Genomic DNA, 17,500 nt, shown 5'->3' on the forward strand with positions numbered 1-17,500 from the left:
AATTTCATTTTTTTATTTAATTTGCATTTAAGAGTGTTCTTTAAACATTTTCAAGCAAGGACTACATGCACACATGCACACAGCCACACACACACACACACGCACATACACATACACTCTCTCCTTCTCTCTCTCTGGTCCCCACCTGAGAGCTTGTTGTGGTAGAGGAACTCCATCTGCAGTCGCTGGGCGGCCTTCTGGGCCAGCAGGTAGGGTGTGGAGTGGCCAGGGTCGCCCGTGGCACACATGACGTCCGCCCCGCTGAACACCAGCGCCATGGTCCGCAGCACGTCCGGCAGCACCACTGCTGCACACAGGGCCTAAGTGTGTATACACACACATAGATGCATAAACACACACACACACACACACACACACACACACACACACACACACACACACACAGATGCATAAAACACACACACACACACACACACACACACAGATGCATAAACAAACACACACACACACACACATAGAAATGCATGCACAAATTCATGCATGCACAAATTCATCCACACACACACACACACACACACACACACACACACACACACACACACACACACACACACAAAAACACATAGATGCATAAATGCACACGCACACACACACACAAAAAATGCATGCACAAATTCATACACACACACACAGACACACACACAAAGTTAGATAACGTGATTTGAAAGGAAGCTTTCATTTGTCACTGTCTCACCTTTTTTCTAACACTCACACACAAACATGCAGTAAGATCAGGTGTTATCGATCTAAATGGAACAGACAGGATCCTCTCCCGAGACAAAGCGCAAGCGGTGGATGTGGACACACACACACACACACACACACACACACACACTCAAGTTGCCAACACACATAGACACACACATACTGTAGGCTGTGCAAGCATGGACAGCATCTGTCAACACATTTCTCCAATACCACACAAAATCAGCAGATAGGTGACGAAAATATGGTGAAACACACACACACACACACACACACACACACACACACACACACACACACACACACACACACACACACACACACACACAGAGATGTTCCAGACACCTTTGCTTACTTTTGTTCTTATTTAGTATCTTATTTGTACCATGTAATCCCTACAGATACTACTATAGCATGTTATGCATATAAACTCTCTACTACAGGCTATGAAGTGGAAGTTGATTCATCCTCATGTGATTATCGAAAGTACACAAACCACTTACGAGTGGTTTGCATATGGTTGGAATTTTTGTGATTTTTTGTGTGTGTGTGTGTGTGTGTGTGTGTGTGATCTGTGGGAATACCAGATCAGGTTGGCTCAAATCAGAGAAGAGTGGAAGAAGGAGAACAATGAAGACAGATAGATTTGATAAGCTCTGTCCCTCTCCCTCTCTCTCTCTCTCTCTCCCTTTCTCTCTCTCTCTCTCACACACACACACACACACACAGTCAAGAATCAAGAGTCAATTCTTAGAGGCAACACAAACTTGGAACAGACCATGAAGGGTAAAGAGACTCATGTGTAGCCACACTATACAACATGTACACACATGCACACACACAAACATGCCACAAAGCACTCATTGCCATTACTCTCTTATTACTCTCAGCTCTTAATCTACTTCTGGAACAATGTCTCCCTCTTTCCCTCCTTTCCAACTCTCTCTCTCTCCCCCCATCTTTTCTGCTCCCTGTGCTTCCCCACTTACCAAAACAATAACAGGCTGATCTCTGTTAGTGTGTTAGTGCTGACGCTGGTAGAATCAGTCTTCCGCACTCAACCCCCGCCCCTCTCTCTCTCTCTCTCTCTCTCTCTCTCTCTCTCTCTCTCTCTCTCTCTCTCTCTCTCTCTCTCTCTCTCTCTCTCTCTCTCTCTCTCTCTCTTTTAGGGTGCGCTCAGAATAGTTCTGCATCCGCACGTTGGGAGCACTCAAGAAACAGATCAACAAACAGCCAGGAGCCAAGCGAGCAAGACGGCAGCACAAGCGCTCCATTCATGGGCCTCATGTCTAAGCAGGGCTCGAAATTAACGATGTCCCGACGTCCCGGGGACCATAAAAAATGCTTCGGGACACAATAGAAGGATGTCTGGGACAACTCTGGGACAATGAAAAATGGCAAAGCAAATTTCAAAATAGGTACTTTTTCCCTAAACTGTTCACATGGGAATCTAAGCGTATCTTTCTTGTCTGAATAAAATACAGAATCTGGCCTATACAAAATTTGACCCTGGCGTGGCGGGCAGCTGGCAAAAGCAGCGTTAGCCAGCTGATCTGTAAAAAAGAAATCTGTAAAAGCCGGTTTTGTACCGCAGCCTTACAACACTGTTTAGGCTACTGCTCTTCAAATCACTGTAGGCTACAATGTTATTTTGGTACAAATATAGTAAGATACCCAAATGGGAGGGGGTGCTGCGTTTCCTTAGGAATCTGCCCATTATTGGTTAAATGAATATTGTGACTTATAAGGCCGACACAAAAAAAAATAGGGCAAAGAGGCGGTAGGCTAATGGAGTCGATATAGATATATCGATATATATATTTTATATTTCCGATATAGGGTTAAACTTACCTAGCAGGCAGGTAAAATGGCATTTGTTTTCATGACATTGTGAACATTTTTGACTGATAGTGTAGGCCTAAGGGTTACACTGGTGTTCTACAAAAAAGCAGATGACAGTCCTCTCTGACTAAGAGCAGTGCGTGTTTTCTGTCATTGACAGACAAGCGTCCGCAATATCATGCTGAGCTAAAATAGCCTACTGCAACTGCGATTTGACAAAACGATAGTGTTGCAAGGTAGCCCTATAACAATGAAAACAGTTATTTAAGTTAGCATTTGACATTTTAAACTGTGGCAGTTCTAAGGGAATTGTCAAACTGCGGCCATGCACTTTAATCCGGCCCGCCCGAGCATTTATTAGTTTATCAAATTATTAAAATAGGCCGCTCATATTTTTTTCCAGCAATAGGCAGCCGTTGTAGTTAACTTTAGGCTACTGCAAACTGCTACACTCTACTTCTTAGAGAACGTTTACAATGTCAAAACAGCTTGTTACATCGGATACATATTCTAACTTCACGTTTTGCTAATTCATTTAGTGGGGAGCATTTGAGGGTGAAGGCGTGGCAGGAGGTAGGCTAGCCTATCTGACGGCTTTGTGGTAATTTCACGCTAGGCTACTTATTGTTTTCACTGAGATCTGTGGCCATGACATGTACCGAGCTGGCGTTGAAATTAAAGGCCGTGAAAATAGATTATTATTGAATGTTTTACAACCCTGTCCGTCAAAGCGATGAACAATGAATGTCTAAGTGCAACCTCAAAAGAGCCAAGCAGCGCAATCTCTGAAAATGAGTGTTGTGTGAAACAGCAGATGATTAATGAAATGGTGTTTAATAAATTGTTCCAGAACTGACATGGTGGACCAGAGCGAGTTAATTAAGTGATGCAAGTTACTGATTATTATGCTGTTTATTGCGTAGAATGGGAAAACAAGAACTTGAATTTGAGACACTGGTGTTTAAGTCCGACAGTGGCAAGTAGAATTCGACAGCTGCGGGACACTGAGAAAAAAGTTAATTTAGAGCAGTCACAAGCTCATTCTCTCATCTGCATACCGTCTTCAGTGTGCAACAGAGGAAGCGATCAACATTATCTGGTGAGGATGGTTCTTGAGGGGGCCTTCTGTATAGCGCTTTTCAAGTCTTTATTACCTCAACCGAGGTGGTAATGTGTTAGGTGTGATTTATCAATCTTTGTCTGCCTGCCTGATTCTTAGGATTACACCATTACTCAAAAATACCTCTCCAATTTTCATGAAACTCTGTGGAAAGATGTGTTATGGGTCAAGAAAGACCCCGTTTTTGGAGAATGTACGACTAACAGCACCTGTTCCACGAATGACCTGATTAGTCACTTTTGAATGGGTCCCCACACATCCAACAAATACTCATATACATATACAACCCAACCAAACCCCCCCCCCACACACACACACACATATTTACACACAGACACACACACTTGAATTAGACACAAGGTCCCTACCACACACATCCAGCACACACAAACACATCAACCTGACACCCCCACACACACACACACCCTGTTTATTTGTTTGTCTGTCTGCCTGTTTCTTACACGATTACTCAAAAAATACATGAAACTCCGTGGAAAGATGTTTTATGTTTTAAGTTTTTGGAGAACGTACAGTATGAACGAATGAGTCTCCACACATCCAACAAATATGCATACATACAGATACATGAACCCACACATACACACATACACACACACACACACACACACACACACACACACACACAGTGCTCCGGGCCTGCTCACCTTGTTGAGGTCGTCCTGGCTGCTGAGGCCCTCCAGTGCGTGCCGGTACATCCTCTGGCGGTACTTCCTGCGGTGGAAGGTGGCCCGCTGCTCGGCCGACGCGCCCATGTGGAGCTCGTCCTCGGGGCTCAGAGTGGCCGCCCAGAAACTGTTGGCGTTCTTGTTCCCCACCTCCAGAAAGAGCTGGCAGAGAGAGAGAGAGAGAGTGAGAGAGAAAGGGAGAGAGAGAGAGGGGAAAGATGAAGGGAAAAGAGGAAGACACAGGGAAAGACAATGTGAGTAAGTGAGTGAATGAGTGAGTGCACATCCACTCTGCACCCTCCTTAACAAATACCTTTCGTCTACATTCATCACAGCTCACCCCCACTATTCCTACAAATATTCCCATATACTGTACACACCCTTCATCCAATATACTCGTGTATGTACCATGTACCCATCTCTACATTCTACACCCATATGCCCATGTCTACACACCCATAGACATTCTACACCCATATGCCCATGTCTACACACCCATAGACATTCTACACACCCATAGACAATCTACACTAGGGCTTTGACTTTTGCCCAAAATCATATTCGAGAAGTTAGTTTTGTTTATTAATATTAAAGTGAATATATTGAATATGTATAATAATATTTTAACCATTATTAAATGTCTTCCGTAAGACCCGATATTGGTATCAAACTTAAGTTGATTCTATTTGTTGTTCTGTCACACCAGAGGCAGTGTATCAGTCAATGTCAATAGACTCACGTGCACGAAAGGCTGAATAATCGTGTGTCAAAATTGTTATTATTGAGCATAGGGCTGGGCGATACAGCGATAGCGATATGTATAGCACATGTAATGCGATATCAATAAAAATCTCGTTGATGTCGGGCATTCTGGTCTAAAGCAACACACACCTCCTGCCTTGTATTTGTCATCCATATGACCAAAATTTCAAATATATCTTTGCATTGTAGTATGTCAAGCTCTACCAGGTAGGCGGTGAAGTAGGCCTAGTTACCTCACCACAGACTCTCCTTTGCCCGTGCCTCTCTCTCTCTCCCTCTCAACAGGCGCATCCTCCTCAGCATGCACATGTAATCCAAACATTAATCGCGGGTAAGACCATCATTAAATTGCCATTAAACCGGGTTAGCATCATTAGCACGCCTGCACCCATTTGTTCGAAAACTACTGCATTGAAATTGATCAAGCAAATTCTAATCATCTCAATCCCAATGCAAATGGAAAAGTATTTTCCAAGACTCAAGCGGGCCTGTCCCAAGGAGAAAAAGTATTCAATTGAAACTTAAACACCGTGGAAACTGAACAGTCTAACCATAGACTATAATCCTTCTTAAATTAATGGCAATTACTTTTGTTTAATGTTCCAGGCTTCCAACCAGTGCTGCTTTCATTCAGACTTATCTGCACATTTATTTGTTAAGTATTTTTAATGATTGTGTTGCCATTTCTTTTCCCTGTTGCTTTGATTGATAACTAAGGTGATTAAAATCAGAGAAGGGTTAGACAAATAAAAATGTTTATGTAGGAGCTGCTCACTGCTCACGAACCAGCCAGGATGTAACCTGGGAGCCCAGATGGCCAATAATAGCCTTGCTAATGAGCTCTCGCGATTTCACTTCAGAAGGCGTGAAAAAGCGGAATCTAGTTAGAAATAGCATTTAGGCTACAACAAATACATTTACAAAAATATTTCCGCATTACAGGTTCGAATATTTAAAGAGATCCCTAAAATTTGTTCGAATATCTTTAATTTTTAAAATAATCAAATTATTGAAAAGCAGTTAGAATTATTTCAATCTACCTTATCTGCATCTACATACCCATAGACATTCTGCACCCATATGCCCATGTCTACACCCATAGACATTCTACAGCATAAATGCCCATGCCTACACACCATAGACATTCTACACCCATATGCCCATGTCTACACACCCATAGACATTCTACACCCATATGCCCATGTCTACACCCATAGACATTCTACACCCATATGCCCATGTCTACACAGCCATAGACGCATGTTAGGCTGCCCTCACCTCCACCAGCTCGTTGCTCCAGATGCTGCTGTCCAGCTTCAGGCTTCGTACCTGAGAGATGCTGGGACCCAGGAACCGGTGCTGCGCTGCACAATCACATAAACAGACAAGCGGTCAGACGCACAGACACAGGTAATCTCTTCTCATATCTTCTAGAACTTTCATTTTCTTATTTCACCTTGTTTGAAGTTTAAATGCATGTATTTTCTTTTTGTTTGCACTTCATTTAATTTCATTTAACTCATTCAGTCCATTAGTTCATCCACCATCAATAGCACTACTAGTAGTAACTAGATGTATGGTAAGCGGTACAAAATATGACCCGCCCTCAGTCCTGTACATCCGTTCAGCGAAAATAAATCACACTTCAATTTGTCTCCATATTTTTTACTCCATCCCCACTCTTGAAACTTTTGTATGCTTGTTTGGCATGCCTGAGTGTGTGTGTCGCGGCTGCACGAAGTAGCCTACTGGTGCTGAAAAGGTGAATAGATTGTAGAATGGCCAAAAGAAGATGTAGCATTGTTGGTAAACCTTTAAAATCTCTAAACAATCACAAGTAGAGGGCGGTTCATCACAGTTCATCCATTGCAACTGGATTGATGAAAGGTCACTTACACCCGTAGGCTACATTGTATTTGGGAAAAAGCAAAAGGTATCAGCATAATGTTATTTATTTATTTATTTATTTTTATGTATTTTTTTAAACAAAAACACCTCTGTCAGTTCCATGCCGTTTTCAACAGCTATCAAAACAAAGGTCATTTTTGGATGGATGGATTTTTGTGAATGTTTCTTCTTGTACATAAGATTTTAGTCATCTTTAGTTCATGTAATACTTTATTGTCAATGCACAAATTAAGTAACAGTAGTCTGAAACGTTATTGTTAATGCACAAATTAAATAACAGTAGCCCAGTCTGAAACTTAAAATGCTGTTTTACATCTAACCAGTGGTGCAAATAACTGACATGTCCAAATGGGCCTTGATGAAATGCGTCATTAGACTGTTCATACACATTAACGGCCAAAAGTTGAAGAGCTTTGTCCGTTATTGTTAGTGCAAATATAGGCTGATTCATGTTCCCTTGCATTGTTTAACTGAGGTCCATGGCTAGTCTGGCTTCATCCAGACCAAGCTCAATCTTTTAAGAAATCAAAAAATAAATAGCGGGCAGATCAGGCTGGGTTCACCCAGCCTAGTCCATAGGCAACCGATATTGTTTAATTTTCCGATTGAGATATACAGCTCTGGCTATTCTAAAATGCAAAAAATGCATCAGGGAGTTATGACAAAACGGGTAACTAACAAACTATGGATCCTAATAGAAAGTTGTTAACTTCCTAAGCTACAGGTAGGATTATAAGGTAGGCCTATTTACAACATAAATTGTCAATAGGCTATGCTGGCGACACAAAATAAAATCTCCTTTGAAACCAATGGCTTACGCCTTACAGTATCAGCTGACTTAAACTGTCATGTCATTGGTAAAAGTTGTAATAACAAAGCGGCTCCATGAGTCAAGGAAATAATCAGCCCACTTCTAAATGGGACCCATCACAGTAGCTTAAGGTGCCAAAACAGCCATAATGAAGGTGTCATTGTTTGGATACTTCACACACACGCCTTTTTTAATTTCACAGACTACAACTACCAAGCTGTAATCAAAGCACATATCACACCCTGGCGACTTAAAACAAAATGTATCTCAGTCTCAGTCTCCCGCATATAGGCAAAACTGTATGACCGTACGCTCATTAAATCTTCCATTGCACAGAATGATTTTGTAGCGTGCGTGCAATAAAATGACAGTCGAAAGATACAAACAGTGCTGCTATACAATTTTGCTTGGTATAACCGCATTTATAGTTTTCTACAATGCAAATCAAATCAAATGCCTCCATCACTCAACCAACGCTTCGCGGTAACATTACCTAGGTCCTTATTGATATTACAAGTTCGCATTACCTGCAGTAAAACCAAGCATGTCGATAAACATCCTCAGATTTATTTCGGCTTCAAGAAGAAATGGGAATTACACTTCATGTGAACATCGTCCCTATCCTTATTAGATGTTAAGCTGCGGTAAATTACAGTCCTTGTATGAAGCGTCCATTGTTTTTCAACCCACTTTTAACTTCCAACAAGCCACGTCTCACTGCAACGTCGCCATCTAGTGGACAAGCGACTACTTCTAGCCAATACTGAAAATGCAGCCATGATGATGATGATGAATATTTATTTTGGCTTTTCTTTTTAATCCTACTGAATTTGTAATTATGTATCGCCGTTCTAATACCGATAGTATGTGGGTGCCTGTGTGTGTGCATGTGTATATGTGCACCCCATTTACAGGCCAATGAGTGTAGTCACTAAATGTACACATAACCTAATTTTTTAGACCCCATGGATGAAATTCTACGCAACTTGCCATACCCCTCGAGAATGCCAGGTCAATCATACACATACAATTTGGTGCAGTTCTGAACATCTTAACTGAAGACAGGGCGATTAAAAAGCAGAATAATATTGCATTTTCATTTTTACCGGTGGGGTGCAAATCACAAATGAGTGATTATGAGCCAAGGTTGATGTGGGCCCTTGAGACCAACATACCATAAAAGATTCTTCATCCTCAGTGCCACGGTTCAGGTAGTTATTTAGGAAAAACTGTTTTTTTTGCGGTTCAGGGGCCCAGCGGGGTTGGGTTGGTGGTGGTCCCCGGGACAAAATGAAAATTTTCCGTAAAAGTCTAGTGGGGCTACATACCCACCAAATTTCATGTACCCCGTGGTTCGGGTCTCGGGTATCAATGACCAAAAATGACAAAAGGAGTAGATGGAAAAAAAAATTCTTGAATTGTGTGCATGTAATGCGTGTACAAATTTATGTTTATGTATGTGGGTGTGTGTGTGTGTGTATAGTGATGCTTGTGTGTTTGCCTGCGTATGTGTGTTTGTGCATGTGCATGCATGCATATATGTCTACTGTGTGAGTATGTGTCATCACGTATGATTACTGTAAATGTATGTGTAAAAGTGTAGGTATCTGTTTATGCACATGTGTGCACATGGAATGGGTTAACATGACCCCTGGAGGCAAACATACTGAAAAAATTGGTCATCCTAGGCCCTACAGTTCTCAAGATATTCACAGAGAACTGGTCTGCCCCTACCCTCCTTTCGGGGTCCCAGTCCAGCTGGGCTACAGATCAAAACGAAGAATAGCGGTTCCATGCTATCCATGTGGGGGTACATGTCCACAAGTTTGTGTACCCGGTCTTTTCAGTGTCCCGGGAATCCTTTGTTGGTGCGCCACTAAATGTACACATAAATTATTTTATTGTAAGGCCCCCATGAACGAAAAGTACAAAACTTGGCATGCATTCGAGGGTGTCATAATGATCCTACACTTTTAATTTCATTGCAGTTTGACCTTGTCAGCCAGAGATATTGTGATGAAAACACCTAATTTTTTGCTTTTTTAATTTTTTAACTAGGTGGCGCTATACATGAAATAAGTGGTAATGGGATGGGTTGACATACCCCTTAAGACCAACATACATAAAAAGGTGGACCTCCTAGGCCCCACGGTTCTCCGAGATATTCACAGATATTCACAAACGCCAGCTTGGTTTAAGCGTCATATAGGTTTAGTCAGATTTTTTTTTTTTTTTTTTTCCTTTTTCGCATGTCCAAATTTCCGTCAAGGATTCCGGGACACTGTAAGACCGGGTACACCGAACTTGGTGGGCATGTAACCCCACATGGATAGCATGGAACCATCGTTTTTCGTTTTGATCTGTAGCCCCCGGCTGGACTGGACCCCCGAAAGGAGGGTAGGGCAGACACAGTTTTCTGTGAATATCTCGAGAACCGTAGGGTTTAGGAGGACCTTTTTTTGTATGTTGATCTCAAAGGGCCATGTCACCCCATTCCATAACCACTCATTTCATGTATAAGCCACCTAGTTAAACACAAAAGTAAAAATGAGGTGTTGTAATCGTAGGTATCTGTGACCCTAACATAGTCAAAACTGCACGAATTTGGAAGTGTAGGATCAATATGACACCCTCTGAATGCACGCCAAGTTTCGTGGAATTACGTTCATGGGGGGCCACACAATAAATTAATTTATGTTACTATACACCAACTGGCCGGTAGGTGGCCGGGGACAGTTTTCTGTGAATATCTCAAGAACCGTAGGGCCTAGGAGGTCCACCTTTTTTTGTATGTTGGTCTTAAGGGGCATGCCAACCTATCCCATTACCACTTATTTCATGTATAGCGCCACCTAGTTAAAAATTAAAAAGCAAAACATTAGGTGTTTTCATCACAATATCTCTGGCTGACATGGTCAAAACTGCACGAAATTGAAAGTGTAGGATCATTATGACACCCTCCGAATGCATGCCAAGTTTCGTGGACTTTCGTTTATGGGGGGCCTTACAATAAAATAATTTATGTGTACATTTAGTGACCGTACATCAACAAGGATTCCCGGGACACTGAAAGACCGGGGTACACGAAACTTGGTGGGCATGTAACCCCACATGGATAGCATGGAACCATCATTTTTTTTTGTTTTGTAGCCCCAGCTGGACTGGACCCCCCGAAAGGAGGGTAGGGCAGACACAGTTTTCTGTGAATATCTTGAGAACCGTACGGCCTAGGATGACCAATTTTTAGCGTATATTTGCCTCCAGGGGTCATGTAAACCCATTCCATATGCACACATGTGCATAAACAGATACACACGCACACATACATTCACAGTAATCCTACGTATGACACATACTCACACAGTAGACATATATACGCATGCATGCACATGCACACACACAGGCACATAAACAGGCAAACACACAAGCACATGCACATGCACGCACACACATAAACATAAACATGTACACAATTCAAGAATTTCTCAGAATTATGAACAGGCAAGATGGGGGTGGGGTTGTATCAAATGTATTTTACATGTGAAATCTATGAACTAATCATGTTTTGGTACTTGTTGTCTAGCAGATACCAGTGAGAATTGAGTGTGCATAATGCAATTCAGTGAGACAGTTAGAATCATATATGCCTTTCAGCGTGACTTGTTTTTGTGGAAAACGTGCTGGACAGGGCGGCGGTCATATTTTGTACCACTCTGCGGTACATCTAGTTCACAGTAACACTAAGAGACACTGCCGTTGAATCAGTCAACTGCTGAGCCATCTTCTGGTAAATGGTGAATTTCAAAATAAAAGTCACATTAGACTTGTATGAGGGTGAAACACATCTCCATCTGGGATAATTATACCAGAGTAATGCACAGAGGGAGAATGGTCCTCCACACAGAAATGCATTTACAGCGGGGGAAATAAGTATTGAACGCGTCAACATTTTTTTCAGTAAGTATACTTCAAGTGAGGCTATTCAGGTAATCCACACATATAAAATAATCCAAACATTTAACCTGTTGAGAAGTGAATTCTTTAAGACAATGCCGTTCTGCAGAGAGTGAATTATTTTCCTGGCTTCTTCTAGAATTCTACGAGAAAGTTATATAGTTTCAGTGTTCTTAAAATTGTTTAAAGGTGCGATTTGTAGGATTGTTACCGAACGTTCTGTAGGCCAAAATCAAAACACTGGTAAACGTTCTCAAGACTACTAGGCGAGCCTCTTCTGGGTTGCCAGATGTAATGAAGACTTAGCTAACGTTAGTTGACCTGCAGCTGCTTTAACGTTTCTCCAACCATGACCCAGCTACACATTACGGAAACAGTGAAAACAAAAAATACCTCTCTAACCAACATATTTAGCTGAAGTTAGCGATGCAGATGAAGTTTAGCATAGGCTACCTGTTGTGGAGAAATATGGCCAGCTCTGCGTCAGACTTGATATTCTTTGTTTTACGAAGACGTCACCATCTAAGGAAGCTCCTCCGATGTCCACTTAATTTGTTTCTTGTTTTAATTTTGGAAATTTGCCTGCCTCTCGTAGGCGTTCATGACTACAACTGACAGCTGTTGACAGTTGGCCTTTGCTAATTTGGCAACTCAAATAGGAGGGCCAGCTAGCCCATTATTAATACGCTATTCTAGAATTAATCGTTCAAAACATAAACGAAAATTCCAAGAGATTCCGCCCCGTAACTCATTTTTTTTTCATTGGTTTTACGGGGTTTTACAGGTTAGAGTAATGTTGTCAAATAATCCATTATTTCAATTCATTGTGTTTCCTTACTCTCTGACAACATATGGTGATCATTTTTGGAATGGTTACAGTTTATTTTCCATTATTTCCTACATACTGGTCCTTTAATGGCAGAAAAGTCCCTGAGGGTAATTGTTGCGTCATGGTATAGAACCTTTTTCAAAAACGTTCTAATCACATATTTGTGATCGTACTCCCAGGGGCCCAGCTGCATCTGATCACATATTTGTGACCGTACCCCTCAACAGGTTAAGTCCATAAGTACTAAATGTGTACTAAAATGACACAGGAAAAAAGTATTGAACACGCTAAGAAAAAGCGGTACACCAAGGTAAGGAAAGGCAGGAACGAGTTGGAATCTACAGTATAAGTACGCATACCTTTTTACTGGGGCATGTGCCCATACTGAACTGCTGTGCTTTAACTCGTCACATATCACACAGCATATCATGTGAATGAGCGGAATCTAAGCTTTCCAATCATATTAGCGCCAGGTTGCTGTGATAAATGGTTCACAAGAAAATTAATATTGAACTTACATGCAATTTAAGGAAATTTAATCATATTTGCATTCTGCACAGCCATTACTCTTGGTGAAATATCTCACAAACTCTATAGCACCCTATATAAACCCTATAGCACAATAAACAGCAAACCTTACCTAATACGAGGAAAGTATGCCTTTGTACAATAAGCGGTTCCCGAGTAGGCCTAATCCGGTTTTGAAATTGCAACAAATGTCTTCATGGTCTCCAACTTTGGGTAAAAATTTGGGCCAAAATTATATACTGTATTTTAATGTAAACTATACGTTTTTGTAAATTGCTTAGCCACAGAGTATCCCACTATCATGGTTCTTATTGCCAGCCAGATTCCAGACAATCCTACTTACACAGATATGAATATTTCTACTGGCATGCTTCCTTGCCTTCCTAGTGACATTAATGCAAAAATATGAAGAAAAAAAGTAATGAGACGCAAAGTTTTTTTCTTGATATAAAGCCTGACATAAGACATATGCAAATATTATCACATCATTCTTTCCCAGATATGGTTAGCCCAGGCTGTCCTGAAAAAAGGAATATACAGCATGTATAGATGGCCATTACAATGACCAAAATAACTACTGTAGCTTATCTTAGATTAACTAACTGAACAACACAGGTGACCATTTCAGCATAATTGTATGGAGTGCTGAAATGTACACTATTTTTGACCATTTCTGAAATGTGAAACTCAGCACATATGTTTTGTGGTTGTGAACTTACTGCAGTATCATCATAACTATTCCACCAGTGTGTGCATGGTTAAAATTCTGAAGCGCAAAATAGTTTAGGCTACAGCACAATATGTCCATCCATACAGTAGATCAAAATGAGCAACCTCTGAATTTCTTCTTTTCAAAAAGTGCACCAGATTGATTCATTATACAAAAGTTTCTTCCGGAGGGAGCTCCCCCAGGTCCCCCCAGGGATGATACATCAGAGCCGAGGAAATCCCTTTGGTCTTTGGCCACCAGTCCCCTCTGTTGTAGTAGTGCCCGATCCCTTTGGTACCCCAATGTTAATTTAACTCTGGGACCCTGCTGGTCCTTACACTGAAAACCACTGATGTAAATGGTATATGTTTTTTGCTGTACTGTAATGATACTGAATGAGCTGTGTACGTGGCAGAATTTTGGTTGAAATAATTAGCGGGCTCTAGTTGCGAGCCTGCTCAAACTACACAACAAATTGGACAGACCTAAGTCAAAAGTTTGTCGGATCCAACTGATTCTGGGCTGAAATCAGGTAAACATCACAGTGTCTGCTTGGCATAAGTCAGCACCAATTAGCTTCCATCATTCTGCACTTTTATGACATCATCACACAGATGTCTCAAAGCGATTATTTTTGCAGTATTTTTAAAATCTAAAAATACAATAAAGTATTTTGATGGGAAATACAGTCATTTCAACTCAATAAAATACAAATTACAAAATAGTATAGTAGCTTTACATCATGCAGTCAATATGCAGTGTAGTTAATAGTCAAATTAATATAGACCCAATTTGGAGTAAATGGACACAGAATGTAGAAGACACAATGCACATAAGTATTTTACCCATCAAGTAAGCCATCTTGCACCCCAAAACACACTCACAAACACACACAGAGCCAAAATACACTTTTTTCTCTATCAATTCGTCTAAAACAGAAAAAAGGGTCATGTTCCTACCCATGAGAATAACATTACATAATGCAATAGAAGGCATTCTGGGCTTGCATTGGCAATGTCAGACATGCTATTCAGTGTACAGTAGCATCAAAATGATCTTGATTGAGTGTCTTTTTTATTCAAAGTTATTCAATTTAATTTTTGAGTTTTTTATTTTGAAGTTATTCAAAAGTAATTCAAAAGTATTCAGATTATGTTACATTATTTTTGTAATGCAATGGATTACGTTACTGATTACAAAAATTAGCATGCAGTCTGTACTCAGTAATGGATTACATTTCAAAGTAATCTGACCCAACACTGATACTGATGGGCTACAAAAAGGTTTTTCGTTACCAAGGTGTCACATAAACATTTTGTGATGGGTAAAAGCAAAGAGCTCTCCAAAAACCTTTGCAACCTTATTGTTGCAAAACATATTAATGGAACTGGTTACAGATGCATTAGTAAGCAGCATTGGAGCCATTATCTGCAAGAGGAAGGAACATCACTGCATCATCAATCGGCCATGCACAGTATCTCCTTGCAAGATTTCTGACCAGGGAGTCACGAGGATAGTCAGAAGTGTAGCCCAAGAGCCAAGGACCACTCGGAGAAAACTCTAGAAAGACTTGGAGGCAGCAAGTACTGTACAATTTTTACAGAGTAAATCATAGGCAATGCTCCACTGCCATGACCTCTATGCATGCTCACCCCACATGACTCCATTACTGAAAAGGAATATGTCGAAGCTTGTTTAAAGTTTACTACACAACATTTGGACAAGCCTATGAAATACTGAGAGAATGTCATCTGGTCAGGTGATAGCAAAATTTTACTTTTTGGATGTCATACTACACACCATATTTTGAGGAGAAATGGCACTGTGCATCACTCTAACAACACCATACCAACAGTGAGGTTTGGAGGTGAAGGCATCATGGTGTGGGGCTGTTTTTCATCTCATAGTACTGACAGACCTCATACAGTTCATACTTTTTTCCTGTGTCATTCCACTTAATTACACATACTGTAACTTTACTTATGGACTTTAACGTTTGGATGTTTTTATATGGGTGGATAACCTGAGGTAATCCTAATGTCTGGTGAAAATTTCATGAAAAAAATGTTGACGTGTTCAATACTTACTGTATTTCCCCCACTGCAACCGCCACTAAAGGCAAGGAGACTAGAGAAAGTAGCTGAAGAGATCAAAAGAAAGGCAATAATCTAAACTGGCTGAGCTCAGTTTCAAAACTTCAAAGGGGAAGCTTGTGATCTTGGAAGCAGACTTTACCAAGCATTGGCTTGTTCACTTATAGGCCCTCGCCTCATCAGAATACAGGAAGTGTATTTGGAGTCCTTCAAAGCCATGCCAGGTCATACCGAGCGGCCGCAGAGCGTGTATCTCTAAAAATGCCAGTGACCTCGACTCCTTACAGTACACAGGGCATTCCCCATGCAAGAGGCTCCTCAGTGGAGCTCCCATTGTGTATAGGGAGAGTGTGCCTTTCATTGGTCAACAACTGCAACAACTGCGCGCGCACACACACATATGGCCTTTTCTAGCACACACACACACACACACACACACACACACACACACACACACACACACTTCCAATTCCACTGATGCCAAGCCTTTCAGTTAATTGGAAATGAAAAAGAGAGTGCAAGAATGATTGACTGAGTACACAGACAGAGGGGGAGTGTGTGAGTGTGAGTGTGTGTGTGTGTGTGTGTGTGTGTGTGTGTCTGTGTATATGTGTGTGATCTGGTGTAGGGCACTCATTGCTAATGATTCATGAATTAATTATGTCTGTTGGTCGCCATGATTATTTTGGTGAACTTCAGGGCTGGAATTGTTGATAAATTAAACATCACGGCATGCTTGCATGCATGTGTGTGTGTGTGTGTGTGTGTGTGTGTGTGTGTGTGTGTGTGTGTGTGTGTACTTGTGTTGAGTGTGTGTGTGTGTGTGTGATGGGGAGGTCAAGAAAGAAAAGAGCAGAGAAAGAGAGGAAAAGAAAGGGGAAGAAAAGACAGAGAGGGAAAAACAACAGCTCTATGAATATGGATTGCAGGGGTCCCTTGTGTAATTACCACTAATGTCGAGGCCCGGTTATCCATCAGAGATCATTACAGTCATCAGGAGGCAAGCCTAATATGGCTCAGAACTGGATGTGAGAGAGAGAGAGAGAGAGAGAGAGAGAGAGAGAGTGTGTGTGTGTAAGTGTGTGTGTGTGTGTGTGTGTGTGTGTTCAAAAATTGCTGGCACAGGGGGGTCTCGTCGATTTTCACCGACAATGAAGGACGAGTAAAAGTCACAGAGAATGACTGTAGTCTAGCTGGGGAATGCCGAAGAGGGAGAGGGAGAGGGGGGAGTTCCGGAACTCAGAAACAGGGAGCAGACTTCTCCCTCAGCATTGGCTCTTGACTTCTCTTGAAACTCTATCACTAACACAAGCTCCATGGGGCCCCAAGTGGTAAATTCTAAACTCTGGGTTCTACGTCATAACTTGGGCAACTTAAGCCCTCAGAGTAGAATCTAAAAGTACCAGGTTCTAAATCTTTAGTTCCACGCTCTGGATCTCCAGGCTGAGTGTCCTGAGCTCTATTTGGGTTTCCTTCAGGAGTGCTTAGAGCATTGTGAGTAATTGTTTTCTGCTGGCTATTTGTTTCAATGC

The 17,500-nt window shown here is 41.4% G+C and overlaps 1 protein-coding gene across 2 annotated transcripts in view; it reads right to left on the reverse strand.

Moving 5' to 3' along the window:
* The window catches only part of arap2 (ArfGAP with RhoGAP domain, ankyrin repeat and PH domain 2), a 113,381-nt gene that overhangs the window by 55,788 nt on the left and 40,093 nt on the right, over positions 1–17,500 (reverse strand). For both annotated transcript variants that reach the window (XM_048236534.1, XM_048236533.1), the window contains exons 10-12: positions 6,415–6,500; positions 4,354–4,536; positions 146–320 (exon numbers count right to left, since the gene is read on the reverse strand). In XM_048236534.1, the coding sequence (XP_048092491.1) occupies positions 146–320; positions 4,354–4,536; positions 6,415–6,500 (444 nt within the window). The remainder of the gene's footprint in view (positions 1–145; positions 321–4,353; positions 4,537–6,414; positions 6,501–17,500) is intronic.

This window comes from Alosa alosa, chromosome 24 (genome assembly GCF_017589495.1).
Source record: "Alosa alosa isolate M-15738 ecotype Scorff River chromosome 24, AALO_Geno_1.1, whole genome shotgun sequence".
Lineage (NCBI taxonomy): Eukaryota > Metazoa > Chordata > Actinopteri > Clupeiformes > Clupeidae > Alosa > Alosa alosa.